At 35.9% G+C, this 27681-nt stretch overlaps 1 protein-coding gene across 1 annotated transcript; it reads right to left on the bottom strand.

The window, feature by feature from the left end:
• LOC104901233 (obg-like ATPase 1) lies at positions 1-25995 on the bottom strand. Its single transcript, XM_010688781.4, has 12 exons — positions 25774-25995; positions 25053-25220; positions 23103-23226; positions 21612-21703; positions 17448-17546; positions 16766-16879; positions 13021-13085; positions 9964-10080; positions 4406-4481; positions 3949-4041; positions 1240-1290; positions 1-305 (listed from the first exon to the last, which is right to left on the bottom strand). The coding sequence occupies exons 1-12, from the start codon at positions 25858-25860 to the stop codon at positions 207-209; spliced, it is 1185 nt and encodes a 394-aa protein (XP_010687083.1). The 5' UTR covers positions 25861-25995; the 3' UTR covers positions 1-206.
• Positions 25996-27681: the final 1686 nt, after the last annotated feature.

The raw sequence follows: 27681 nt of genomic DNA, 5'->3' as shown, positions 1-27681 counted from the left end.
TTGATTAAGACACCTCCGACTGATTAATCTACCACCAAAAATAAATTACAAGATCTGCCTCAAAATTTGAACTTTCGAATATCATAAAAATGTTAAATAAACCAATTTGTATCACAACGATGAAAGTTGATTCTTAGATTCTTTTCACCACCAGTGTTACAAAGACAATATAACATTATGGCAAGCTCGCTATACCAATGACAGGCTCACTTCTTGCCACCACCAGATACGTTGAACTTGAAAAATATTATATCACCATCTTGAACCACGTATGTCTTGCCTTCCTGTCGATACTTCCCAGCAGCCTGTACAATACCAACAAATCTCAGGTGCTAATTATGAGAAAAGGCGTATGGACAAGGAAAAAAGAGTTACCAACAGCAAAACAAATAGCATTATTTTATTGGGTAGAGAGAGTATTGGCCAATGGTTAGAGTTCCTAGATAATATGAATGGTATTATTTTATTTGGAGGAGAGAGTGTGAGCCAATGTTTAAAAGGTAGAATGATTAAACTAATCGATCACATCCAAAGATAAAAAAGTGTAAAGAATATTGTGGGATAGAGGAAAAAAGATGTAAAGAGTATTCAAGGAATATGAAATTACAAAGTGCATACAAGTACACAAATTTGTCTCCAACATGCTAAGGAAAGATTAGGAGAAGCTCTCATTTTAAGTGCAATTTATCTGATGTACTAGATCCCAACGCATATCGATGATAGGAGACAGGCCTTTATCAGAATCTTTATATCCAGGTTGTATATACAAGTTCTATGTGATAGACATCCATGATATTTAAACCACCACAGCAGAATTCTAAAATGCAATCAGCGATTCAGCAATTACCAAATATTCTAAACCAAAGCAAAATTACGTGACTTCTTTAACCTAGAAAAAAAAAACATTCCAACTGCTGAAATCATCTCTATGCCTTCAGTAACAATCATGCATAATACTGGATGACTTGTGGAAGGGAAGGGGATGACGGGTGGAAGGGAGCTAATCCATTCTCCCCAATGTATCAATAAGACATGCGCCAGAAGCCTTAAACTGTGCTAAAGTTATAAAAATGTGTGCAAGTGCTGTAAGTTCTCACATTCCAAAAGGAACGAACAGTAGAAGAATGAAACGAAGTCACTGAAGAAAACTGATAATTTCCCGGAAAAGCAACATAATAACGGCAGCAACTGCATTCTGTAAGGTAAGCAAAACTTTCACCAGTATAGTAATGTCCATACCTTCACAGCCCCCTCATTGCCATGTTCTTTTAGGTCCTCATATTTCATGACCTGAAAATAACAAAAAATGACCATTTGGATTACAAAGCCAGACAAGGGAGGAGCAGGAGCATAATAAAAACAAACAAAAAAACAGAGCATGAAGAGTATTATGATTGGCTTCAGCACTGTACACCTAAAGTGAACACATGGAAGCAAAGATGAAAACATTCAAGTTAAATGATATATTGATATACATTAGAAGTTTATAACAGTGACAGATCAGAATAATCTTTAAGCTAGTGAAGAAAAAGATGATTTTTTCATCCAAGCGAGGTGGTATTTACAATATAAGATTCAACAGCATTGATTTTGCTAGGGAGGGAATAACTACAGACAGATATGTTCGAGCGCCTCTCTTTGAGTGCTAGAGCTTGTCACCAATTCTCATTAGTGGCTTAGCGGATAATTTTGATTGTAATGAACAGCCACGGAAGTCATTTTGATTTAGTAAGTGAACAGCCATGGGAAGCCATCTCAAAATTTCAAACTGTTAGCTAGAAAAAGCTTCATTGAGAACAAATTTGGAGAAACTAATGCGATCAATCCACTGCTTTGGTTCACCAGGTAAAATATCGGAGATGAGGAAACTTGGTTTTGAAAATGTAGCCATGGTAACTTTCTTTGCAATAAAAGTTGCATATGTTCGAATATATAAACCAGGCAAAGCTATCCTACAATTTGCCAAACAGAACCATATGTTGAGAAAAAAAAAGGCATTAAAAAATCTACAAATATCTTATAATACTAACATTTGTTTTTGTATATTAGCAAATGTGTTCAAACTGCTGCATTTATATTGAGACAAGTAGCAAACAAGAAGTTACGAAAAAGTACTGGGACATTTTTCCCCCCGTTTTAAAATTACAATATCTTACTTTCGAGCTACTCATACTAACCTTGACTGAAACTCTTTTACTAGTACTAGTATATGTAACTAAATAATCAAAAATATAACTTATCAAAGTTGTGCGTTTGCAATCATGAATGTCAAAAGGCTACAACTAAAAATGAAGGGGATATGATGATTTAGTCAAGCTTAATACCGCAACCTAAGATTACAAATTGAGGTTCTTAATGCTTAAAATTGTAACACCAAATCATTGTAGACATTCTAAATGGGTCGAGCATGTCGGATTAGAATATTTTCCATGTTGATTTTTTTAATCATTATTGGGTTAAATCAATTTTCTATTTATTTCTTTGGCACTATCTTAGGTTAGACTAAAGAATTTAAATTTCAACAGGTTCTGATCTTCGGAATGCATAATGCTTCCTATTAACTTAACTCGATGCCCCCATCCTAAATTTATCCACCCTGTATCTATCTAGTCCATGTATAGAGCTCTGATTTGAAAGCAAACACGACATCTAGTAGCAAAATTGGACAGACTTCTAATCTAACACTAACCAAATAAAACATTCATCCAACTAGATTCAATCTTAGACCTAAAATATACCAAACCAAACTAACCTGATTCAACTCTATCCTTAATGGTCAGTCATGATGCCATGTCAAACAACCCATTTTTCCAAGTGGCAAAATATTTTTGTTAGGAGTCAATAATTAAGGTGATGTGATGTTACTACTAACAACTAAGTGACTTCCAATATAATCAAGGATATATTAAGTAGTCTCCGCATTTCATATTAATAAAATGATATTACTTCTACCCATAAAAATTATCTATGCTGGTAGATTCATACCCTAGAAAGGAAAATATCCTAAAGTACACAAAAAGGATCTTCAATAGAAACCTATGTTACCAGGACTCTTCATTTGTTCACAGATATATGTGTTAAAAAAAGTTGACACTCTTAACATGGGTGATGGGTATAAAAACCATCTGTCTGTTGGATGCATCATCATGTCAAACATATCAGTGGGAAAGAAATATATATACACACAAAGAGAGGGAGAAAGGATATACATGTGGGATATGTAAGCAATTTACAAATAAGCTGACAATTTTTTTTTTCAAAAGAATTACTTATATGTCAATGTATATTAAGCTCAAGCACATATGTAATGTAAGTCTTGACATTTGAGATATGTACTGCAAATGCTAACTCCTAGCACATGTGTCTTGTAACAGTACCTAGATAGCACAGCTTGAAAAGACACAGTGCACATAAAGAAATATGTTAAATATATACTTGCTTCTCCAGAATAATCTACCAATCCCCCTCCCCCCTCAGTTCTCTACATCGATGTTTCCTCTATCTCTCTCAGCATCTACTTTCCATCTTTATACAACCTTTGAACAATAGAAAAGAAGCTATCTTTGTAGTCACTCTACAGAAGACAAAAACTCTAAGCTCTCATCCTCCTCCCTTCCAATCAATGCTTTAATTTATAGATCTAAAGTTATGCCATGGAAACTCGGAACTGAAAACAACATTGGACAGCAGTAAATAAGGGAAGAGATGAGTGCATTCAGCTTTTTAAATGTATCAGCTATCAAATGCGTTTTTGATTCCTCTGGTTTTATTGATTGGGCTTGAAACAGTATGCCACCATCTCACATTTTGTCAACCTGGTAGCCCTTTCGAGTACATTTGTGGACATTCTTTAGTGTTTCCTATCTAGAACGTTTGGGATATGGAAAAACACTACACCAGGAGCATTTCCGTGCACACCAAAAGTCCAGAATTGCATATAAGAGTTACCTCAGCACAAATGAAGCCTCTCTCAAAATCAGTATGGATTGTCCCTGCAGCTTGAGGAGCCTTTGTTTGCCGTCTAATTTGCCAACACTTCACCTGAAATGATTCTCAAAGCAATATTTTGAGCAAGGCAATATTTGAAACATGGATATTAAAATTGAGACAAAATGAATATATTCCAAAAGAGTAACCATATATTTGGGTTCAGTCTACACATACGTATCTATAAATAAAAGGAGAATCCTAGCATAGTATATCTGCATTTCGTTGTCCCTCCTGACATGTGATGGCCAATTACTCCCCAATTTTTATTCCAAATACATGGACAAATGAGAGCTTAAAAGCTAGTTTATTAAGAAAAGATCTACTAATCTAAGTGAAGTGAGAATGTGAGATAGTTATAAGCACTGAACATATCACTCAAATTGCAATGAATATGGATTAAAGATGATTGAAATACCTCATCTGGACCCGCAGTGAAAAAGTAAATTAGATTAATAGCCGAAAACCCAGTCTTGATGATCTTTGGGATTGCACTGCAACAGCACAAATGCATACACAACCACAACATCATTCAATAAAAATATCTCTAGTACAATATAAGGAGATATGACTTTCTAGAATGAGATAGAATTGAAACATTTTCCAGCATTTCCAGGGAAAGCAGTACATTGTTGAGAAGCCAGTGCATTGTAATGAACTGGACATTCGGACAATAGAATGAAAGATGAAGATGATTTTGATTACTTCAAATGGCAGTTACAGAAGATGATTTTGATTACTTCAAATGAAGATAGTATTTGAGTGACTTGACACACTCCAAAAGCTAACCACTCAAATGAACTCTCAAATATATTTTTCAAGCCCCCTTCTCACCCTAATCTCCTCTATCTATAGCATTTAATCCTCACTCACTTTCTATCTTATTCCTCAAGTTACTACTAATAACTAACTAATTATGCAATACCCAAATTATCCTTCCACCTTAGGCCAGTTCATCACGTTACCGGCCTCCCAAACTTCCACCTTGTCCTCAAGGTGGATAGTAGTCGGCACTGGATTTGTCGGCCTCCGCAATTCTGGTGGGTGGAGCTGTGAGCAGGTGGAGTTTGCTCAATGGCGAGAAGTAAGCTCAGTGGTGGGAAAATGGTGGTTTAGGAACTTGGGTGGAGGTTGTAGGAATAAGAGTTGAAAAATGGGAGTTCAAAGTCTATGTGGAGGGACGTGAGAGTAGCTTGGAGTGGCTGTTTGTGGAAGCAGGCCCGTAGTGAGTAAGCCTAAGTACTAAAAAGGTTATCTCATAAATGAAATGTATAGCATATATAAAATAGATGGTCATAAGAACGGTAGGCTCAGGACTGATTTTTATATAGGAAAAATTCGGATTAAATTCGGTGGGCCCTCTTTCTTGCATTACATCCCAACACTGAAAAAGGATGACCTGCAAACATTTCTTCTTTTCAGTTACATGGAGGGAATAAAATCGCGGCCGTTCAGTTACAAAGTGCCCCGTTCAGTTACAAAGTGCCCTGTTCAGAGAGAAGCCGTTGCGGAAAACCCCATTATATTTGCGGGAGCTAAAATCACAACAAACTCGGCGCGAAACTGTTAAGTAACACTGGAACGACATTCTATAACCGTTACACAGTCTTGGCTATATAAACAACCAATAGAAAAATATAATCCAAGAACCGACTACATCTAAATTAAAACTCAATTTCAAATCTTACCTAGCTATAGGACTCCAATCGAGCAAAACCCCTCGATTGATTTCAAGAAATTGTGTCGAATTAAACCCCAAATAAAAACCCTCATTTCAAAAACCCTAATCTGAGTGGGGAAGCCATAGACGATCACTTTCTCTGAGAATGCCGGCGAAACACTTTCAACTACTCTTGGCCATATCACATCCGATAGTCGGCGAAACTTTCTGAGGTCAGCTTCTTGCTCTTGTCAATCTTCTCTATCATAATATCGATCTTTCGAATCTCTTCTTTCCCTCTTTCTTTTTATTTTCTTATATTTTTAATATATATCAAGTACAACTTGACCGGCATGGAATTTTGAAGCCACATAAAGTCACGTGCGATGGCATATTTTTCTAGATCACTCTTCTTTTTCCTATTTTTTGCAGGCCCTAATTGTTTTTTGTGTGGCCTATTTTTAATTTTTTTTCCCTACATCAAGTTATTTAATGTTCCTAAATGAACTGCTGCAGCAGCAGAAACAACAACAACAATAATAATAACAATAATAAGGAAAAAATGTTTTAAATAAATCAACCACTATGCAATCTTCCCAAATAAGTCAAACTTTGGATTATTCTTGATTGAGTTAAGCTTGTAGGACCGCTTTCTTCTATTTAGCATGTTTAGGAGGTCAAATGTGCTGCGTGTTAAAATATGATTGATTTCCTTTTTTTTTTTTGAGGAAAGCTTTTTTAAGTTCCTTACTTTTAAATATTAATTACTATTATTACATTAAAAGAAAATAACACTTTCTTTCTCCTTTCTCCTCTCATTTTTCTCTCTCCTCCCCATCAAGACCACTAAACGCACAAGCAGCCCCCCTCAACAGTCAACCCACCCAACCCCGCAAACCCTAAACCCAACCGTGCTCATCAAATCATCTCTTCCTCTTCCCATCATCGTCGTCATCTTCCATTCAGCCAAAAAGGTCTCTTTAACATAATTCTTCTCAAAATTCGAAATAATCTCCACCAATCATCGGCCCATTCTGGCGTTTTCCGGGCCAATATCTTGCCTTAGAGCTTCTCTCTAATGGCAATTATGATGTCGTTGACACCTGATATCACTGACATGGTTGCTAAAATAAGGGGTTTCAAAATGATGATGTTGCGCGATTTTGGAGGCGTTTGGGTGGTGATTTTGATTGTGTGGGTGAAGTTTGGTGGTGGAAGGGTGGTTTTGGGTTGATGAAGCGTGGTGCTTATGTGGCTTTAGTGGTGATTTATGGTTGGTGGTTGGGTTATGTTTCCGTGATTGTGATGAACTGATGTGTTTCTGGGTTTCTTTTTGTTTTTTTTTTATTGAGCAGCGGGTTTACAGTGGGTTCAGGGTTGGTTGTCGGCAAGACTAAGAGTAATGGCACTGGAGCGGTGCAGGCGACAAGGGGAATGGCAGTCAGGCCTACGAGGGTGTGGTGGTGGTTGAATGGGGTTGAGAGTTCGCGGGAAAGAAAGTGGGGTAGATGGGTTGGCATCTGCCGGTGGTGGTCAGCGCGGTGGTAGTTCAAAAGGGGAGCAAGGTGGTCGCTATGGTGGTTGTTTAAGACCGAGGACCGAAACAAAGGATGAAATGAGAGAATTTTAAGCTTAGTTTGATTAGATTGAAATCTGAAATTTGGTTGTGGGTTCAGGGCAGGGAATTAAAACTCTCCCGTTCCGTTACAGAACGGCCGTTCTGTAACGGATTTTGGATTTGCCGTTCCGCGAAATCCCGTTACGGAACGCCATAATAAAATTCACGTACTTCTCGCCGCGTTATCCGTTCCGTAACGCGAACTCGCCGCGTTAGAACGATTTTATCCCCGTTACTTCCGTTCTTTGCAAACATTGGCCAAATCTTTTTTAGGATTTAATTATATAGTTGAGGAAACATGATATTCTATTAGATTTGATTATATTATGTTGTAATAAGCTTCATAAACTAAAAAAATACAAATAAGGTTAAAACATATTAATGTGAATTTTTTTAAAAAATTCACGCCGCATCGGCCGCAAAACGTTCTATTTCGCCGTTACAAGCCGTTCCCGCGACAACGCGACCGTTCCCGCGAACGCGACCGCGAGCGCATTTTTTTTCCCTGGTTCAGGGTTGGTTGTGGATTTAGAGTTCGCTGGTGGAAGTGGTGTGTGGAGGGTGGCTGTTTGACTTGGGTGGTGGCGTCGTGGGTGAAAAGTAAAAAGAAAATGAAAATCAAAGTAAAGTAAAATGTGGATTTCTTTATTTTTACCACCTTATAAGTACTCTATTTTATGCTTTACTACCTTTTGTTTTTTCTTTTTTCTTCAATTTTATCGCCTCAAAGTTTCCAAATCGTTAAAAATTACCACTTTGACTCAGCTTAGATGAAGAACCAGGCGAGGGCCGAGGGGGGACCCAAATAAATGTTTCATATTAAATTTCCCCCCATTTTTCCCTTTTACCCACGATTTTTCATTTCCTCTTCATTAAAACCTCAATTTTGTCTTTAAATCCCTCTAAAAACCAAATTTCTTTGATGCAAGCCTAGATCAAGTTAGGGCTTACCTTTTTTTTTGACAAATTCGACTACATCTGGCAAATTGCCCAACCCACCATCCCATTAATAATGGGTTGGGTTGAAAATTTCAACCCGTTTAATTAAATGGATCAACCTAACCCAACCCGTTTACCCATTTATGCAAACAACCTAAAAATCCCAACTCATTTCCCAGCAAATAAATTGGCCTTTACCCATATAAAAAGTTAAAAAAGTAAATAAAAACCCTAACACAACCTTAATAACTTTTCTCAAATGAAAAACCCTAACAATGACGGCTAACTCTTAATCTTCTACTATTCTTCAGTCTTCTTCACTCTTTATTCACTCGTGATTCTTCTTTTTCACAAAATCGAAGATTCAACAACATCTTCGGTTTAATTCAAGTCCATCTCTCTTTTTTTACTTTAATCATTCACCATCTTTTTTTACTTTAAATTTTTACTTCTTTGTTCAACATCTAAATAATTTTGTCAATTTGCTCAACATCTTTGTTCTAATTTTTTTCGAATTCTTTGTTCTAATTTTCAGTTTTTTCTATTATATGCAACTTTCATTAGTTTTCGGATTCATGTGTTAATTTTATTTTACATGTTGCTCTTATAGGCATGGAAGATAACGACATGAACTTCAAGAACACCGTTGAAATATCTGAAGAAGATGAATATTGTTGATTATGAACAACTCTGTTGATTTTGAACATTTTATAGCATATGATTATGTGCATTGAAAAAAATTAAACGGGTCGACCTCAAAGCTGACCCCTTTATCATAAGGTTGGGTTGGGTTGTAATTCTCAACCCATTTAAGTTAAGGGGTTCTCAACTCGAAGATGAATATTGTTGATTATGAACAACTCTGTTGATTTTGAACATTTTATAGCATATGATTATGTGCATTGAAAAAAATTAAACGGGTCGACCTCAAAGCTGACCCCTTTATCATAAGGTTGGGTTGGGTTGTAATTCTCAACCCATTTAAGTTAAGGGGTTCTCAACTCGTTAACCCACCAACCCAACCTCATCTTGACCCAACCTCACCAATTGGCACTCTAAATTTGACCTCGGAGATTCCGCTACTACAAAGTATGATTTTCAGTCATAATAGGTGAGGGTTTTTTCTTCAATTTGAGGCATTTCTTGTTCTTTAAATTTATTGGTAAATTGGGCCTATATTTGGGCATCTATGGTGTTCTTTAGTATAATGCTTGTTTTGGTTCTCATTAATCTTCATTATTATAGGCACGTAGTGTCGCAATCTTATTTCCAAAACCACCAAAAGAGCAACTGTGGACTGCAAAAGTCGAGATAAAGCAGGAAAAAGAGGAGCTTGATATCCTGGATTTTTGGGTGAAGTGGAGGAGATAGAGTGTAAATGAATCTCTATAAAAATCAAAGAGTTATGATTCTTACGGAGAGGTTGTTAAAGGTAATTGAAGGTAAGAATGTGAACAGTTTAAGGGGATTGAAGGTAAGAGAGGAAAAGTAGAATGAGGAAGGAAGAAAGAGAAAGAAATCGGGGGAAGAGAGAGTAAAAAAGAAAGAGAAATCTCGAATGTATAGAAACACTTCATAGTTCATATATTTCCACCAATAAAAGTTTGATTTGTCATTAAGCCATGAAAAAGAGGGCGTGGGGTAAAGCAGAATATTAATAAATCGGAGAGCTCTTCAATTACTTGAACTTGTGTGTAGGCATCTTGCTTAAACAATTCCATTTCATTTTTCCAAAGGCAAAGCAAGTTATCGAACTAACCTCTGCACCTTGTTTTCATCACAATATTTAGCAGCTTCATCTTCTGGCATGTCAGCATAATTTCTCTCAAAAACACCACTGAATGGGATAATTGGTTCAGCTCCATGCTCTTGCACCCTAATTAACCATAATAGCAATGAAAGATATTCAATTCATTAATTCAAGTGATCAAGTGTCAAAAATATTTACAAACATACACGATTACGAACACAGTCACCTTACATGTGGCTTAAGGGTAATAAACAGACCACGCTTTATCACAATAAAAGAAATAGTTGAGAGATAAAAATTTAATCTAACAAGATAATCATAATATTCAAATGAGCAACCACCCAACACTTAACTCTCTGAGTCTCAGAAGAAATGCAAAGATCTGATTCCTACATAAAATCCTACCTGTACAATCCATTTCAAGAACAAGACCATTCTCTCGAAAGATTTTGGAAGTGTGTCAAAGTGATGTATAATGAAGAAAAAAAAACGGAATGAAATTTTTCATAAGGAAAAAAACCAATGAAGAACTTCTTCTCATTTTCCTAAGCCAACTAACAAAGAGAAACATCCTAAAGCTCCCATTTTATGATTTCTACAACTATGATCTCATATGAGCAATGTCACTGGGGCTTATATCTTCATCAAGCAAATCCAACGTAGGAAAGTAGGACGTTATGAATACTAACGATCGCTACCATACTGCAAGAAATATTAACATCTACATGCATGTATCATTCAGATATTTTTTTCAAGAAATTAATAACTTTACATCAGGATAATAAGATAAAAATGATCAAAAGTCTTATATTTCTTTCATTCTTTAATAATTATAACATTTCCCGTTTAAGGAAGTTATGGTATAAATTGCTACATAGCTATTTTTGTAAATATTTTGGTATAAATCGACCGCTCAATTCAGTATGGACACGAGCATAAAATTGATGATGTTTTTTGAAGGAAAAGCCTTCTCATAGTAAGAATTCTTGCCTTCCGTCAAATATCAACCTAATACACAAGCTCACAAAGCTACATTGAGATCAACATTTGAGCCTCGACCAGCTTGTGATCCTTACATATAACAGATATCTTTTACGGCTAGATTTGATTAGCAAGAGTTCTACAATCAGTTATATTTTATAATTTAACAATTGCCTCGGAGTATCAATATGAACATATCCTGGCATCATTTGAAAGATTGTCAATCTTCAAATTTTATCTGTTAAGCTCATTGAATTAAAACTCAGTCGTTCCTTTACGTAATGACCAATCTGTAACAGATTTGGAACTTATCATTTCCAGAAATCATGTCCTTCTCACGCATCACCCGTTACATAACGTTGACTCGCCACATCAGAGCATTCTTTTACCCATTACGTCAGTTCTTAGGAAAGAATTGAAGAAATAAAAGGCATAAATAGAAAGAAAAGCAACATGCGTACACTCAAGAAGGAAGAATAAATTAGGAGGACTATTTAAGTTTGGATGTATATGAGTTGTTTCATATATTATGATGAAGAGATACTTTTTGAACTATAAATTTGCAAATATGATGTTAAATCCCTTATATGTGAACTCTGTTACCCGGACTCGGCAAATTTTGCCATATACCGATGTCGGTACGACACGACACCGACACCGGTACGAAATACGTGTCACATCCGGCAAAGTTCACTCGGACACGGCGGCTCTAAACCCTAGATTCTCAAACCCTAGAGTTCGAAGAGGAGAAGAGAAGAAAAGAAGAAGAGAAGAAGAGGAAAGGTGATAACTCACCTTGACTCGACGGCCGGAGCTTCAAACTCGCCGCCGGAGCTTCGAACTCACCGGTAAGTTTATCTCTTCAGCCTTCACTTCTCTTCTTCTCTCTCTTCAAACTCGTGTTATGTACTTCTATCTATTCGGTCTTCATCTTTTCTTTTTATTTTTCTTTTTCTTTTTGTCACAAGTCCACGTGACTTTGTCCCTTTTCTTTTCTTTCTTCTTTTTTATTTTCCTTCTCTCCTTTCCTTCTTCTCTTTTCTTTTTTAAAAACATTTTTTTTCTTCTTAGCCTATGCCTAAGTTGTTCTATTAAATTAATATATTATACGTAGACAATTATAAAATATAAGTTAGCTAATTAATTATTAAAATTATTTTCGCGTACCCGTACCCGTGTCCAAATTTCATGTCCTGATTTTTTGGAATTGTCGTACCCGACATTTGGATCTGTACCCATATCCAACACTCCTATACGAGTCCAAGTAACATAGTACGTGAATTTTTGAAGGAACTCACGCCACGTTAAATGCGGTCCTTTCCATACATCTGATACAAGCCGCTTCTGTGATAATGCGACCGCTAAGACAGCATCCGCTTTTTATATGGTTACATTAGACTAGTGTGAGCACATTACGGTGCTCCCTTCCAATATGAAAGTTGGCCGCTTAGTTTTGAGGTTGAAGGACAAACGAAAGTAGAAGAGGATATCGAGTAACTATTAATAGGCACTATAATAGGCGACTCGAGCAAGAATGTCAACTGAGTCGATACGGTAGATCAAGAAGACCCAAAATAGAAGATTATGATTGGCAACATATACAAAGTAGTCTAAAGGTCTAAAGAAAAGGTTGAGAGTGGCATTCTTGACATGCACGTACATATGCAATTGCTTGCCAATTCCTGCATTGTGAAATATTCTATATGGCCTCCTACGATATAACTAGTGAGTCTTCCACCTACTAAACCAGTTAGAAGTTTTACGGTCTACAAAAGAATATATTTATGATTCCAATAGTATGTTAAGATATATATTTAGCTTACTTGGATGAACACTAGATTTAGAACCTCAAATTTACAACACTAAATTTAGAACCTCAAATTTACAACACTAAATTTAGAACCTCAAATTTGCAGTCATGTGGTCCTTTTTGAAAAAAAATATGGCCATAGGCGTACCAAAAGTGAAACACATAAATTGCAACTTTGCATAACCATGTCATTTATAATGTATAACAATAAGATTACCGCCTGGTAGCAAACAACAAATAAGAAGCCCAACATAAAACATAGCTATGCTACATACCAGGCATGAATTTTCGGAAGAAACTTGTTCTTCTTTCTTTGATAATCTCTCTCTGTCATATTAACCTGGTCATAAATATAGTCAGCACCAGAAATCACCATACCTATCTGATGTAAGATTAATAAGATCTATCATTCAAAATTGTTGCCTCTTAAATTGCTGAACAAAATCAAGGATGTTGTTCATTTATAGTCATGTAATGAAAAACACTATGTCTATAAATTATTGATGACCACTTAGGGAAGAAAAACTCGGTTGTTCCGTTACGGAACCACCGCTTGCAACGATTTTTTGACTAGTCATTCCGTTCAATTGTTTCACCTACGTATTTTATCCAATAATCAAATTTGATTGGTTAAACAAGCGGTCCCAACTTTTTCTTTCTAGGCTCTTTGGTATTCCCCCACTTTCTCTCCATGTCACTTGTTAGAAAACGAAGGAAGTAATAAATAGACTATCGAAAATTTAAAATGAGATTATAATATTCTATATTTAATTATGTAATAATTTGTTTTTTATATATATAAATAGGGTTGGTTCTAATGAGAACCGTGAGAACTTCCTAAAATGAGCAAAAAAAAGTAACAAATGAGCGGAAACATAAAATAAATAGAAAATATTAAGTTATCAAAAACGTAAAATGAACAAAAATGTAAAAGAAGAAAAACGTAAAATGAGCATAAAAAAGTTAAATGAGAAAAAAAAAATGAGCAAAACGTAAAATGAGCAAAAACGTTGATAAATGAGCATAAAATTGTTAAATGAGCAAAACTATAAAATAAGTGAAATAAAATATGAGCAAAAATGTTATGAAATGATCAAAATCTTCGTAAAATGAGGAAAAATGAGTGGTTCTCACAATTCTCACGGTTCTCACGATAAGGGTGGTTCTCATATGAACTTAAACCAATATATATATATATATATATATATATATATATATATATATATATATATATATATTGTATTGTGAAAACTATACATAAAATTATGAAATTGTATTGTTTTAGTTTCACAAATTAGTTGGAAAATGCCACGATCTAAAATCTGAAGATAAAAACGTTGGATGGATGCCAAAAAGTAATCAAAGGGGTATTAATTGGAAAAACGTTGGTGTATGATTTATTTATTTACTTTGAGCTTATGTTATTAATAATTTGTTTGATTTTGTACTATACTACTAGCTACTTATAATAATTTTTTTCTTTACAAACATAATTTACTTTCATTTTATATTTGCAACTTCCTAAACTAATGACACAAATTTTCATACTATGTTAATCCAAAAGAAAAAGGAAAAAGAGAAAAACCTCAAAAAATCACTCCACTTACGTGAAAGTGGGTTTCCCTCCTAAATTCTACCAAAAGACTCATAATTTTGCGGTGAAGTTTTGGATATACTAATGCTCTATGTTGATGGGAAGTGCTTCACGTGACTTGCAGCAAGTGAGAGAAGAACAAGATGAGAAGATTCAAGAAGCCATGTCCAGATTTCTGAAATCCTTAAAAAATAAAAAAAACACAATTAAATCCATTTCCTTCCAAAATTTCATCATCTCAACTTTTATCATAAATAGGTCACCAACATACATCCTTCTTTATTTAAGTAATTATTCCATTTGAGTATCTTATTTTTCCAAAAATTATTTGTTATATGATTTCTTGATTTTTCTTAGCCTTTTTTTTTAGTTCACTCCAATTATAAGGCTACATAGTACTAACAGTTTCTTATATTCTGTGTTTCATAATTCTTTTAATCCAATTATTTGTTAAACAATATGTAAATAATTATATATGTATCAGAAGCAGTGTTACCTAATTCCCCCGCAAATCGCAAATTGAGAAAAGCGAATTATGGTCGGTTTTGGTTCATTTTTGGCTCATTTTGGGCGAATTTGGCGAATTCAAAAGGCGAATTAGATAGCAAATTAGATAACAGTGGTCAGAAGTATCCCAAATAGTGTATTTGAACATCATATAGTATTAAAAATGGAAAAACAAGCTTCAAAACCCACTCAGGTGATTTTTTTTTAATTTACACTGTGACGGAACGTTCTATCAGGCTGTTACGAGCCATTCTTACGAAAACGCGACTAGTACTACAAACGCAACCATGTTTATTCCATGTGACCGCTACTTACAATTAAGGAAAACCATCATTCTTCCAGTTGACTTGGAGAAATAGATACAGCATGATTTGGTTCTAACGAACCACTTCTTTTATGGACAAGTGCCTGAAGAATCAGATTAGAAAGACAACCAGCGAGGTATCACCTCCAACATACAAAAGGAGGGCTACGACAATAAGGCTCAAGCTCTTAACCTTATCATAGAGCAACTAGTCTACAAATTCAGAAAAAGTCGAGTGACGCACAGGGACCAAAACTTGACTACAACTCCATAACAGATCTCGAATAATGGAATTTGACGAGTAAAAGCTACTCGGTTTCTTTCCTTTTAAGTACCACCATATTGCCAACAGAATCCTCTTCCAAAACTTGGCAAACAAACATTTCTTCATTGTCCTTTTCCAAGAAGCAAGAAAATCATACACAAAACAAGGTTGGACCCAACTGAACCCAAACAAGGTTAAAGATAAGTGCTAAAGCACAAGAGCTGGAAACCAGAGGACCAGATAGTCTCACAAATGCATCCTCCGGTGTTGACCGCTGCCAAAATGTGAAAAAAAAAAACACTAGCTTAAGGGAAATGTTTGGATTGAGGATTTGAGGGTAATGCATGAGGCTAAGGAAAATTAAGGTGGTTAGAGGTGATTATGAAAAGGAAGAAATGGTGATAATAAGGACAAGCTAGTGTCAGTAAGAAGAAAAGATAATGGATGGGGGAATTGTAACCTTTATTATGGGGATAATAGTTACCCACCCGTTCACCACCACCACCCTAGCGTAATTATTACCTCATTTTGAGGGTAATAACTTCTTCTTCCTTCCCTTCTCATCACAACAATACTACAGTATCCCCCTTACAAACATCTCAATGCAATTTGTTCTCCCTTTATTAAGGTGGTTTGACTTTTGTTGCTCTAATCCATCACCCCCGATACAGGCAAATGTCGTTAAGAGGAGCTTTTGTCATTGCAAAATAACTTTCTCATGAATCACTATCCAAGTATATGAAATCATAGCCCTAAGTTCACAAAAAATATCAAATTTGTTATGCTTTCCCCAATAAATGGTGAGCATATCAAAGAATTGGGAACATTCTGGCAATCACGATTATAGAAAAAATTAAAGCAAGTTCCCATGCTAAACCGATTTCTACTTGTATGCTAAAGCATAATGCCTGAGATGCCTATGTCCTACTGCATATGATGTCAGCAAATGCTCACATACAATCACTAAAAAAGGTTGGTACACATTGCTTATCATTTGCATCCTTTTACCATGGTTGTACTCCCTTTCAGATGAGAATGTAAGTTCCTATCCCCTTTTCTCAATGATTAGAAGAGAAAAGAAACTTGAATTCAACCCCAATTAGATGTGAAACTCTATACTCTTGTGAAAGAAGAGCACTGAACCAATTACGCTAACCCCATATAGCCATATTAACATGTCAAAGTTAACTCTATAAAAGACAAAATGTTGCGATGCAGAGTGATCAACGCAAAGAATACAATTTTCTTCATTACTGTATTGACCAATGAATGCGCAAGTGTAGCCAACTGCACAAATATAAGTAAATAAGATACATGCCAGGCCAAAATAAAAGGCAATAAGGCACTTACCAAATAAACAACAGGCTTTGCAGTGAGCAACTGAAAAGTATTCAGGACCTCAACATCAGCAGCTTTCCAGTCCCCTAAACGAATATCCTTTCCCTCCTCGAGCCATGTTTTAACCTGTAAATCCAACGGCGCATTGAATAATATGCCCATATTTTTTTACCACAAAAAGAAAAAAGAAATGTACTTCAGAATTCTTGTTTATGAGGTTTGGTTCCGGGTGAGATGGCAACTGAGAATGAGTTTGCCACTAGTATACAAACATGTTATTTGAAGACACGAGGATTTTCAATTAAATAGCAGACAAACCTGTTCCACAATCTTCTTTACAAAAGAGGGGGAGAAAGAGAAAGAAGAACAGTTCCATTTGCTTTAAAAAAACAAACTTCAGTCATATTACATGGGTAATTCAGCGAATTGCATGCTTTCCATTCTATCTATAGCATATCTGCAAATTTACCCCTCCCCTGGGTTTAATTCATTTCCTCTCTCTCTCTCTCTCTCTCACACACACACACCCACACACCCACACACCCACACACACAAACAGCAGCTTATAAGGAATTAATCTCAATTCTCAGTTCTAACAATTTTATCGTAGTACTAGAGATATTGTGTTACTATGCAAAATACTTAACAACGTAAAGCAAACGACAGCATGAGCAAATTCAGCACAGACAGACACCTTTAGACAGGTCTCATGCTCCAGTTTCAGTTGCTTATCATTGCTCCTCTTCATGCTTTTCTCAAGATCCTCGATCTTCCTTTCCATAAATTCAACATCCTGCCATAACATAGCTTCTGCTATCAGAAATAGAAATAGAAATAGAAATAGATATCATATCTAGTCAACTAAATGATGAATTCACAAATAGTTCAAGTTATAGTACTTCTATTAAGAAAGGAACCAAGAAGCACAACAGATTGGACAAAGTGCAAATATGCAATAGAATAACAGCAAACTGCTAAGAACCAAGATGACTCTAGCTAATTTCTCAGCATAACAGCAGATTTAAAGGAATTAAAAAGGACTAATGGAGAATTAATGAGAAAACTACTAAGATAATGATTGAACTGATTATTAACACCGGTTACAACCTAACCAACATTCGAGAGGTTGGAGCTCTCCCAAGTAACCATTTCCCTCACTAAACTTATCAATTTTCAAGATGCCCTTCCCATTCTCTTGCTCTATATCTATACTACTCCCCTTAACAAACTATCCAACTATTCCCCAAGTAAACCAAAGAAGATAATATGTAAAATACCCTTCCCCTTACAATATTAGTTCTTAGCACAAACACAAGACTTAATATGAAACACGTCATAAGTTCACTCAGCCTTTTTTTCAGGAACGCTCATAATTTCCTTACATTTCGAGAAGTTTTCACTTGAGGTAACTGTGATGCCACCATATCCCTGGTGGACGCTATAGCAGCATGAGCCTCCTCGTCTTCGCCGTTCCTACCCTTGCCTTCCACTGCTGCTGCTGATAATGGTCTTATCTTTGATGCAACCTTGTTTCTTCTATATCTTTCTCATTTCTTGCCTTCTCTAGGGTTACACATTTTCACAAGTGTCTGCCTGGACCCAAGGTGTCTAAAGTTGCTAGAAACTTTTTACATTGACAGATCAGTTTTGTCCCAAGTTCCTGTCAGCATAGTCCTTTCTGGCCACATAGGAGTAGCCACTTCTTGCTTTCTGGTGAGAATTAAGCAGAAAGAGCCAAATCTGAGTTTGACACTTTGACCCTAGGGCTTAGAAGCTTTCAGTTAAGTTGCTACTGGCAGCCTCTTTCTCTTTATATGGTTCTCGGAAGCTGGGAGTTGTTGAAGTTTGTGCTGCATGCTGTTTTGACAGAGTTGTAATTCTGCAGCTAATTTTCAGCTTCCACTTCATAAGAAGTCGCTCCATAACACATACTTAAAGATTATGCCTACCCATCACAAACTGTTGTGTTCTCACATCAGCTATTTTGACTGATTCTGCCATTATAACCATAAAGTGTGCTGGTAATATGATACTATCGAATATTCATACAATAAACTCAATCATATCCTCACAATTAGTGTTTGGAATGTTACATTTCTTCAAGTACAGTTTCAAATCTAATCTAAAAATGTTGCAATTTTGCTGCATTTTTTTTTCGTTCATCTTCTCCATTTCTATTAGTACAGTAATACCTATCATCTTGAATCATTCCTTTTCTGAACAAAAGCAAATATTTCCACAGCTTAAGCAAGCATGTGAAGACGTGGGAGCATGGAATTAAAACTCTCCCGTTCCGTTAAGTAACGGATTTTGGATTTGTCGTTCAGTGAAATCTCGTTACGGAACGCCATAATGAAAATCACATGCTTCTTGTCACGTTGTCCGTTCCATAACCCGAACTCGCCGAGTCAGAACGTTTTTACATCCTTTCTTTTAAAACATTGGCCAGAAATATTTTATGAATCAATTATATAGCTGATGAAACATGATATTCTCATAGATATGATTATATTATGCTGTAATTAACGCTTCATAAACCAAAACATCGCAAATAAGGTTAGCACATATTAATGTGAACTTTTTTTAAGTTCACGCTGCGACGGCCGCCATCTGTTCCATTCATCCATTACAAGCCATTTCCGCGACAACACAAATGTTATCGCAACCGCATCCGCGAGTTTTTTCCTTGCGTGGGAGAGTGAACCAAAGAAATCACAATATGTCGGCACCTTTGGGGACATACAGATTTGCTGAGTAAAAGATGTATGACCGCCAAGGACTTGCTCTGATGGGCTATCACCAGTGACCTAGCCAACAGTGGGTGGTTAGCGTGAAGTTTTTTTAGAGAGACTGAACTTTTCTTTTCATGGTCATTCCATGGTAGAAAGTAGAAACCCATGTTTGAAGCCCACAAATGTTCCAACGGAGTGGTAGTTTTGGAGGTTTCGAACAACCGAAGCGTTTTAGGTGTGGGGTGCCATGTGAGCTAAGGCATTTTGTTCCTTATTGAACTGCAACAACTTCAAGAACAACAAAACGCAGCCACAAAAGTGTTTTCAAGCTTCATAGGTTGTAACATTTGCATGCAGGCAAAAGAGGATTCCTTCACCAACTGAGAAACAGTTCACCAGTATACTTTCACAACCATCGTTTAAACTTTCTGAACCCTTGTAAATTTTGGAACAAAGGAGCATATTTGCTGTATTGAAAAAAGAGCTTTTCATTTCTCAACCACAGGAGCAGACAAGCAAAACAGAAGAGTTTTTGCAGTCAAAGATCAACATCTTACAATTCCTACAGCAAATAGTGCCAACTTCACTTGCACTGGAGCGCTCAATCTCATCAAAGCTTCAAAGTTAAGTGTGCTACAGTGGGAATAAACAAGGTTGGTATTGGTGAATGTCCCAGAAATGCCTCCTTTGACACACTCAACCACTTATCCAATATTATAGCAGTGTGAAAAGTTTATGACGATGATGAACAAGGCTCATACACCACCAGGTTAGCCGTGATCTATATGTCATCGTAATAGAGCCTAAACAAAGTTTTCACTAGCAAGGAGTTATAACATTTGCATAGATGATCTCAAGGCCAGACAAATAGAAGAGAATTGTGACAGCATAATAGGGTGGGTATAAACAAGATTGGAAGACATCCTAAAGATACCTCCGTTGACACTTTCCTCACCCTTTGACCCTCAAAGTACTTGCAACACTTTGACTTTCAACACTTTGACTTTCAACACTTTGACTTTGCCAAAACAAAGCTTTGACTTTGAATACACAAAATTTGGAACACTTCCTGGGTTTCAAAGTACTTGCAAGACTTTTGACTTTCAACTTGCCAAAACAAAACTTTGACCATTAATACATTTAAAATGAACATTGAACATACACAGAACATTTTTCATATAGCATTTGGTAATTTATGTAGCTGGATGAGAAACAATGTGGTCAAAGTTGGTATAGGAACATTAAATATTCCAAATTTTAAAGTATTGTAAGTATAGAAATGTGGGAAGTACTATACAAGTTGAAAGGGTGATGGTAATGAAGAACAAGGCCTGGATAAAATCTATATGCAAAAACCCCATCATACTTTTTTTTCCTTTCAAAAGGTAATAGAGACTTGTATCCAAAGGACAACAAGAGATGAATTCATAAGAGCTCTAAAATTTATTTTTCCTCATCACAGGGATCACATAATCTTTAAAGTAAGCAAAAGATAGCAATAAAGGAGTTCACAGCTACATATGTTCCAGAAGAACTGGTTAGTCTTTATTCACTTGAATCAAAAGTCCTGATATATTGTCTCCAAAGTTTCTGAGGGTTCAAATGTCATTTACTTTGTCTCTCATAGACCAATATGTAAATGCAATCAACCAAGGGTAAATTAAGAAACTAACAAATGTAAACCCCTCCCTCATAACCAACAACAGAGCATACACATGTTTATCAGCACATACATAAATATGTTCAGTAATTTGAACGAATCCCAACCAACAATGGACATTATATGATAGGAGCCTGCTTCATCCTTTTTCAAGGTAGAAAATCATAGCTCATATCCCACGAAAGCACATGCATTAGATGAGATATCATTCCTCTAATCAACATTACCTATGCTCTGTTTCAGTGGCCACTAGCAAGAAAGAATATATACATATTATCTTCACATAAATGGAGTAAGATAATTAGTCACTAGAAGCATTAAGATAGAATAATCACTAATATACAGCAATAAGATGCCAATTGCCAAACAAAGCCTTCACTTGAAAGAAAGAAACTTAAGAGGCCAGCTGATCAAAATAAAAGGAGAAACCAAGCCAACTTAGACAGGTAACTTTGAAACAATATACCTTCAACCTCAGTTCTTCACTTATGGTCTCTAAATCTCTCACAGGATCCACAGTATCATCAACATGGATTATATCGGGATCATCAAATGCTCCTGACAACAAAACAAAACCAAGCAACTTCAATGTTCCGAAGCTTTCAATTGGTGATCTCTAAAGCACAAACACAAATGAACATGATAAATGTCTTAAAAGGTTTCTAGGTTTGCAACTAATCTATCAGCTCATTAAGTACACTGATCAAAACAACAGCTGAAACTTTTACATTAGCCTTCCAAATCCAACTGGTATACGAAAGAGAGTAAGATGCACATTTTCTAGATTCTTACAACGAAGCTACAAGAGAGCATGTCAGATAAATCAGCCATCACTAAAGTACAACCACAGGTTTAAGGTTGGTTCCAGCTTGTTTGGAGCAGCAAACTAACAAAAGCGGTACATAGTGTGAAGACTTATTTATGCTGCATTCAGAGAGTTTGTATGGCCTTCAGTATCTTTATTCCTACACCCGATCCGCATGGTAATTTACAGCTTTTCTGAATTATTTATGCCAATTAAGACTTATTTATTCTATTTTGAGTAGGAATAATGTGAGCCGTTTTCCAATGAGCCTAAGCATTATATTTGATGTATTATTACTCATATTTACCTAGTACATAATTGGTTTTTAGATGTAAGGCTTAAAATTTTTCAATAAACTCTGTTTTAACTCAGTTAGTTTATCCCTCTATTAAAAGACCACATACAGCACATTTATATCATGCGTGAGTTTATGAATATTGAGTTTTGAGTTCTGCTTGAAACTTGTGTGAGGGGAGAAGCTTATTTGCCCAAACTGGCGTTTCCAGTTTGGAGTTGTTTCGTCTATTTGATCAGACAATTAGTGATGGTCCATCTGAGTTTTTACTAAAACCTACATCTACTGTAATCTATCTGACCTAGATAAGGCATATCACTTATCTTAGTCCTACCCCCCATAGACCAAAGAATATTCCTCATCAAGAATGTTAGTCTTCAACAATGAAATACAAACAAATAAACAAATGGCCAGAGATGAACTAGTTGGAAACAAGTACCAGAATAATATAAAAGCCTTGTCAATTCATTTATCCTAATAGATTCATATGTTTAACCTGTCTGATTCTATGGAGTACATTAAAGATTAAAACCACAATTGCCTAAAAAATAAAATTAGTATAACCTAATCCGATCTTGTTCCAATTGTAGAGATTTTAATCATAATAGTCCGTTGAGTTCGGCATCATACAAACCCTAGTCTTAAGTCTGGTATAAGGTACACTTGATACACTTAGGGACGAAATGTTCATTATAATACAGAGAAGATAACCTGACATGGGAGATAAAATCACATGGATATGCAAGAAATCTACAGTTTCTTAAGAGCACTATCATACTTTCATACACTATTCTTTGACTTCCATCTAGCATCATAATGCCTTTTGGATAAAGAGGTAAAAAATCATAACATCTTACGTAGAACGTGAAAAATGCCATCCACCGCACGAATATGAGATAAGAAATTGTTTCCCAACCCTTGTCCTTGATGAGCACCTCGAACAAGTCCAGCAATGTCATGGATTTCCAGAAAAGCTGATACCTGCAAAGCACCAGAACATGGCAAGTAGATATTAAATTAAAAAAAAGGGGAACTGATAAATAAAACTTCAAGCTTTATGAAGCAAGTGTGTGCGTGAGAAGGATTATGAACATAACGATATATATAAATTCCCAAATTAATAGGGAAGAGCATTTCCTAATGACAGATTAGGAGCCCGGGTAAGAGACACTAGCCATCACCCTCACATAAGGTGGCGTCCCTGGGAGAAGCTAGGTAATAGCCCTTGAAAGCTTGAATTTTAACTCTTTACAAGGTAGCCTCCTTCAAAGAAGCTGCAGTCAATGAGATGGTCTCATGGATGGTACTCAAACGTATTAGGACTCCCTCCCTAGCCCCTTGACTCTCAACAAATTGAAAGCAAAAATATATGATGGAGCAATTTGTACCCACCTAAACTTGTTGTCGAGGATTGTCATAAAACTAATGGACAAAATTATATGGTATGACTAAGTGGTAGCAGAGATGTTTTCCATGACAAATTAAGCTTCTGCTTCCCTTTGAAGGTCCAAGGTTAAACATGTTTTTTGCCTGGCACCTAAGAAAGGAAAAGGAAATTTTCCTACAAAAGATAAGCAAAAAAGGGTTTGAGCCTTGCCCAGACATGTAGTATCAGATTATGGTGTGCATGAAAAAACGAGGAAATGATAGACTCCAAAAGGAAAATATTATCAATCCAAACTTCTCAATTTTATTTTCTGCAGAATCCTGTCAGTTGGATACAAGTACTTCAACTCCAGCCATCCTACCTTATTTCGTAGATAAATCCAATCTTCATTTTGTAGGTGTCTTTTGGAGCTTCATGATATTTGTATAGGCTTGATACCACTTTGGTGCCCTTTTAATGCAATTTTATATTGCATACCCAAATGCAGAGGATAACAAAACTAATCCAACCTAGTGCTGATCTCAAAATAATCTCAAATGTTGATTAACTCATGATACTCCTAACTTTTTGGGTACCCTTATCGAAACAATAAATCCCTACCTGCACACTACACTGCGTGTCAATCGTTTTATAATATAAGGCTTTCTCAGTCTCTCTTCCCTTTGCACTCTCTCACCTCTATTAATCTTGCGCAACTTTGCGCATACCAAAAGGCAAGCACTGCCAGCAACTTGCCACAAGACTAAACCAACCCTTTGTGTCCACCACCACAAACAGCCACTATTCACCCTGAACCAATAAATTTCTTCCCTTAAACAACAATAAACCCTGTAGTTTTTGTTTGAATGATGTTGAAAGTGTTTTCCGATTCACAGGTTCTGTCAGCTAAACCTTTTTATTTTGGGATGTGTCAGTATTATATTGCTAACTATTCACCTTATTTATATGCATTCAGTACACTACTCCTTATTCTTATTGGTTCTACTGCAAAAATCGAGGACAAACAATTTAAACAAAGGACGAAATTTAAAAATAAAAAATTGATAAAAGAAAATGCAAGATTTTTGTGTATACATCTTAAAAACCACATGGAATTTAGCTTGTGGATGATAATGGGAGAGTTCACAAAATGCAAGAGAAAACTAACAACTTATGAAGGACCTCAATGGTCAATCATGGGAATATATATATCAATGAACTAGCACTAGCAAAGAAGTGAGTAGCACAATATTGTTCAATATTTGCAAAAGGAATTCAGAACACCACAAGTTTTAAGTCCAACCCTGCAGTGGGTCCATGCTGTATTCCATCCAATATCACAAATTAACATAGAAACCGTCACAACAATAAGGTAAAACCCTACATCAGATATGACATCTATAACATGAACTAAAGGCAACAAAAACATATGTCCACGGACCTCGCTCTTAGGTTTGTACAATTGCAAAAGCCAATCAAATCTTTCATCGGGAATATTAACTCGGGCCTCATTAGGCTCAATGGTACAAAATGGAAAATTTTCCGCTGGAATTGAAAGTTTCGTGAGAGTGTTAAAAAGAGTTGACTTCCCAACATTCGGCAGCCCAACCTGATAATCAATAAAACAACTGAAGTCAGTAGCAAACGAGAGAGCAACCATCAGAAGCAACAATTGCATCATCAATAGAACTATCATATTACATCATGATATTAGATAAAAACCGGTAAGTGAACAACATCAATTCCAGGTAACTGGTGAGTAATTTGGTAATATTTTGTAGCTTTCAGTATGAACCAATGGAAACCAAAAACAAAACCTATATGAAGTATTATAAGTCACAAAATAGCAGGAACAGATGCTGAAATATCGACAAGCCGACAACCTTATTGATCAGACGTGGGTACATATTTAACTTTCGAACGATGAAAAAAATAGGTTAAGAATTTAATTTGTGGAAAAGAATCATAGTATCATAGGTACAACAAATACAATAAAAAAAAAGCAGCAATAGAACCTGGCAACAATAAAAAATAATTGGTCGCCAAAAACTTTGCTGTAAGATTGATCATCAACAATCACCATTAAAACTAGTAAGAAAAAAAAGCATCGAGCACATGCAATTGGTCTTCATACATAAACGTGTTAAGAAAAGAAGTCTCACGATTCCAATCTTTAGGTGAGATGAGAATCGACCGAGAACGGGTCGCTCAGCCGGTGCATCCTTCGATTTAGCGGACTTGGGAGGCATCTTCAGGTGTTCGACAAGGTACTGAAATGTTGCACCAGAGATGGAAGAAAACGCGGTAGACAGAGAGAATGCGAGTGTATAGACTCCTGAGTTTGTATGCTAGGGTTTAGGTTAATGTAGGATCCTAACGATTCACTTGGTCTTGACTCTTGGGTGACCAACTGACGACGGTAGAGCTCACACTTTAGTCAAATGGGTCGTGCTCGTGTTTAGTCTCGTATTAATATGGTAGTTTTTAGAAAAATTGAGATGAATAACTTGTTGAGAAACAGTGGAATGAACAATTCCACTGTTTACATGTGTGAAGTCCACTGTTCACATATGCGTGAAGTCCATATTTCCTGCGTACATTTAATGCATGTCAGGTAATTTTCTCCCGTGTTGAAAACTTTGCAATTGTGCACAGTAGAAAACTTTGCTTATAAATACATCGGTGTAAGAAATCAGTTTTACATCAATGCAATACAATACTCTCTGATATATTTGCATAACTTTTCTCTCTATTTCTCACAACACGTTATCAGCACGAGTGTTCTACCGGAAATTTTTTTAAGGTATCTTTAAAATTTTTACATCCATTTTGTTTTTAAGTTTAAATTTTTTTCTCCAAGCCCAACCCTTTTACTACCCGAACATGGACCAACAAAGTAACGGGATTAACATTTTTTACACAATGTCTCTGTCTCGGGTATTTATTTTTGGATAGAGCGAAACAATGTGCCATTCACTACCAACCCAGCGAGGGGAACTGTAATACAGCCCCGACCCAGTAACCGTAACAACGGTACAAATACTCATACCAGAGAAAACCCACAAACCCCTGTTCCCAACACCAATAATAACCCTCCTATACAACCAGCTGAAAATCAACCTCCGCCCAGTAATAAAAGAGATAGAGATGAACAGGAAGAAACTAGTAGTAAACGTCACCATACTACTAACCAGAAAACAAATAATTTTAACGCCACCTTCATGGAGGGCAAGGACATTTTATTTACGTTATTTTTTTTATCTGCTCTTAAACCGCCTATATGGACAGGTTAATTTTTTTATTGCCACCTATATGGACGGCCTAGTGAATGATAGCATTATTATGTCTTATATGTGCAATAATGTCGTATGTATGCAGGGAACAAGCATTCAGAACATTATTATATATTATTGTCTCTAATCTTCTACTTTTTTTGCATTTATAGTTACATATATTATATTACCAATTTACTAGCATGCTCTAATATATATTTGTCAATATTAGAATTTTATTGCGTTGTATATTTTTTAACTGTATATGAACTGCACAGTTAGGGATAACCCTCTATAAAAGCGGATTACCATCCCCATTTTCACCACATATCCCTTATCTTCTTCCGATTTTCTTTCTCTAAACCCACAAATTTTTTCCTTCTTCCTCAACCTTCCGGCCACCATGTTTAACGCCGACGACAACCGTCCTCCACCCTCATCTTCCTCTTTTGAAGAGGATTTTAGGAAAATAAAACTCTACTTATTTCTTATAGCCGGTTTCTTTTCCTCCTCATGGCATTAATGATATATCTCCTAATACATAAATAGGAGACAAAAAAAAAAATTTCCCCCGGAAGAATGGCGAAAAATGCACATGAATATCAATTTTTTTTGTCTTTAAGTGCATTTTAGGAAGTTTTTTTTTATTCACTTGTTGTATTTTGTTTCTTTTTCTGGTATTTTCTTGTTTTTTTTGCTTAGCTTCATTATTGTTGTACGCTATTTTTAGTTTTTTTTTGTTTGTATTATTTATCTATAATAATAATGATATAAATCAGGGGGAGATAATATATATAT

This window comes from Beta vulgaris, chromosome 8 (assembly GCF_026745355.1).
Source record: "Beta vulgaris subsp. vulgaris cultivar EL10 chromosome 8, EL10.2, whole genome shotgun sequence".
NCBI classification, from domain to species: Eukaryota; Viridiplantae; Streptophyta; class Magnoliopsida; order Caryophyllales; family Amaranthaceae; genus Beta; species Beta vulgaris.
The sequence above is the reverse complement of the archived record's forward strand: the minus strand, read 5'-3'. Positions and strand labels throughout refer to the sequence as shown.

Bases quoted from the DNA above. Each gene is read 5' to 3' on its own strand.
- LOC104901233 (XM_010688781.4), bottom strand. From the start codon at position 25,860: ATGCCTCCCAAGTCCGCTAAATCGAAGGATGCACCGGCTGAGCGACCC. The intron at 17,547-21,611 runs GTATATTGTTTC...ATGTTATGGCAG, and splicing joins GTGAAGAACTGAGGTTGAAG to GATGTTGAATTTATGGAAAG. The intron at 306-1,239 runs GTATGGACATTA...GGTATTGTACAG, and splicing joins GCAATGAGGGGGCTGTGAAG to GCTGCTGGGAAGTATCGACA.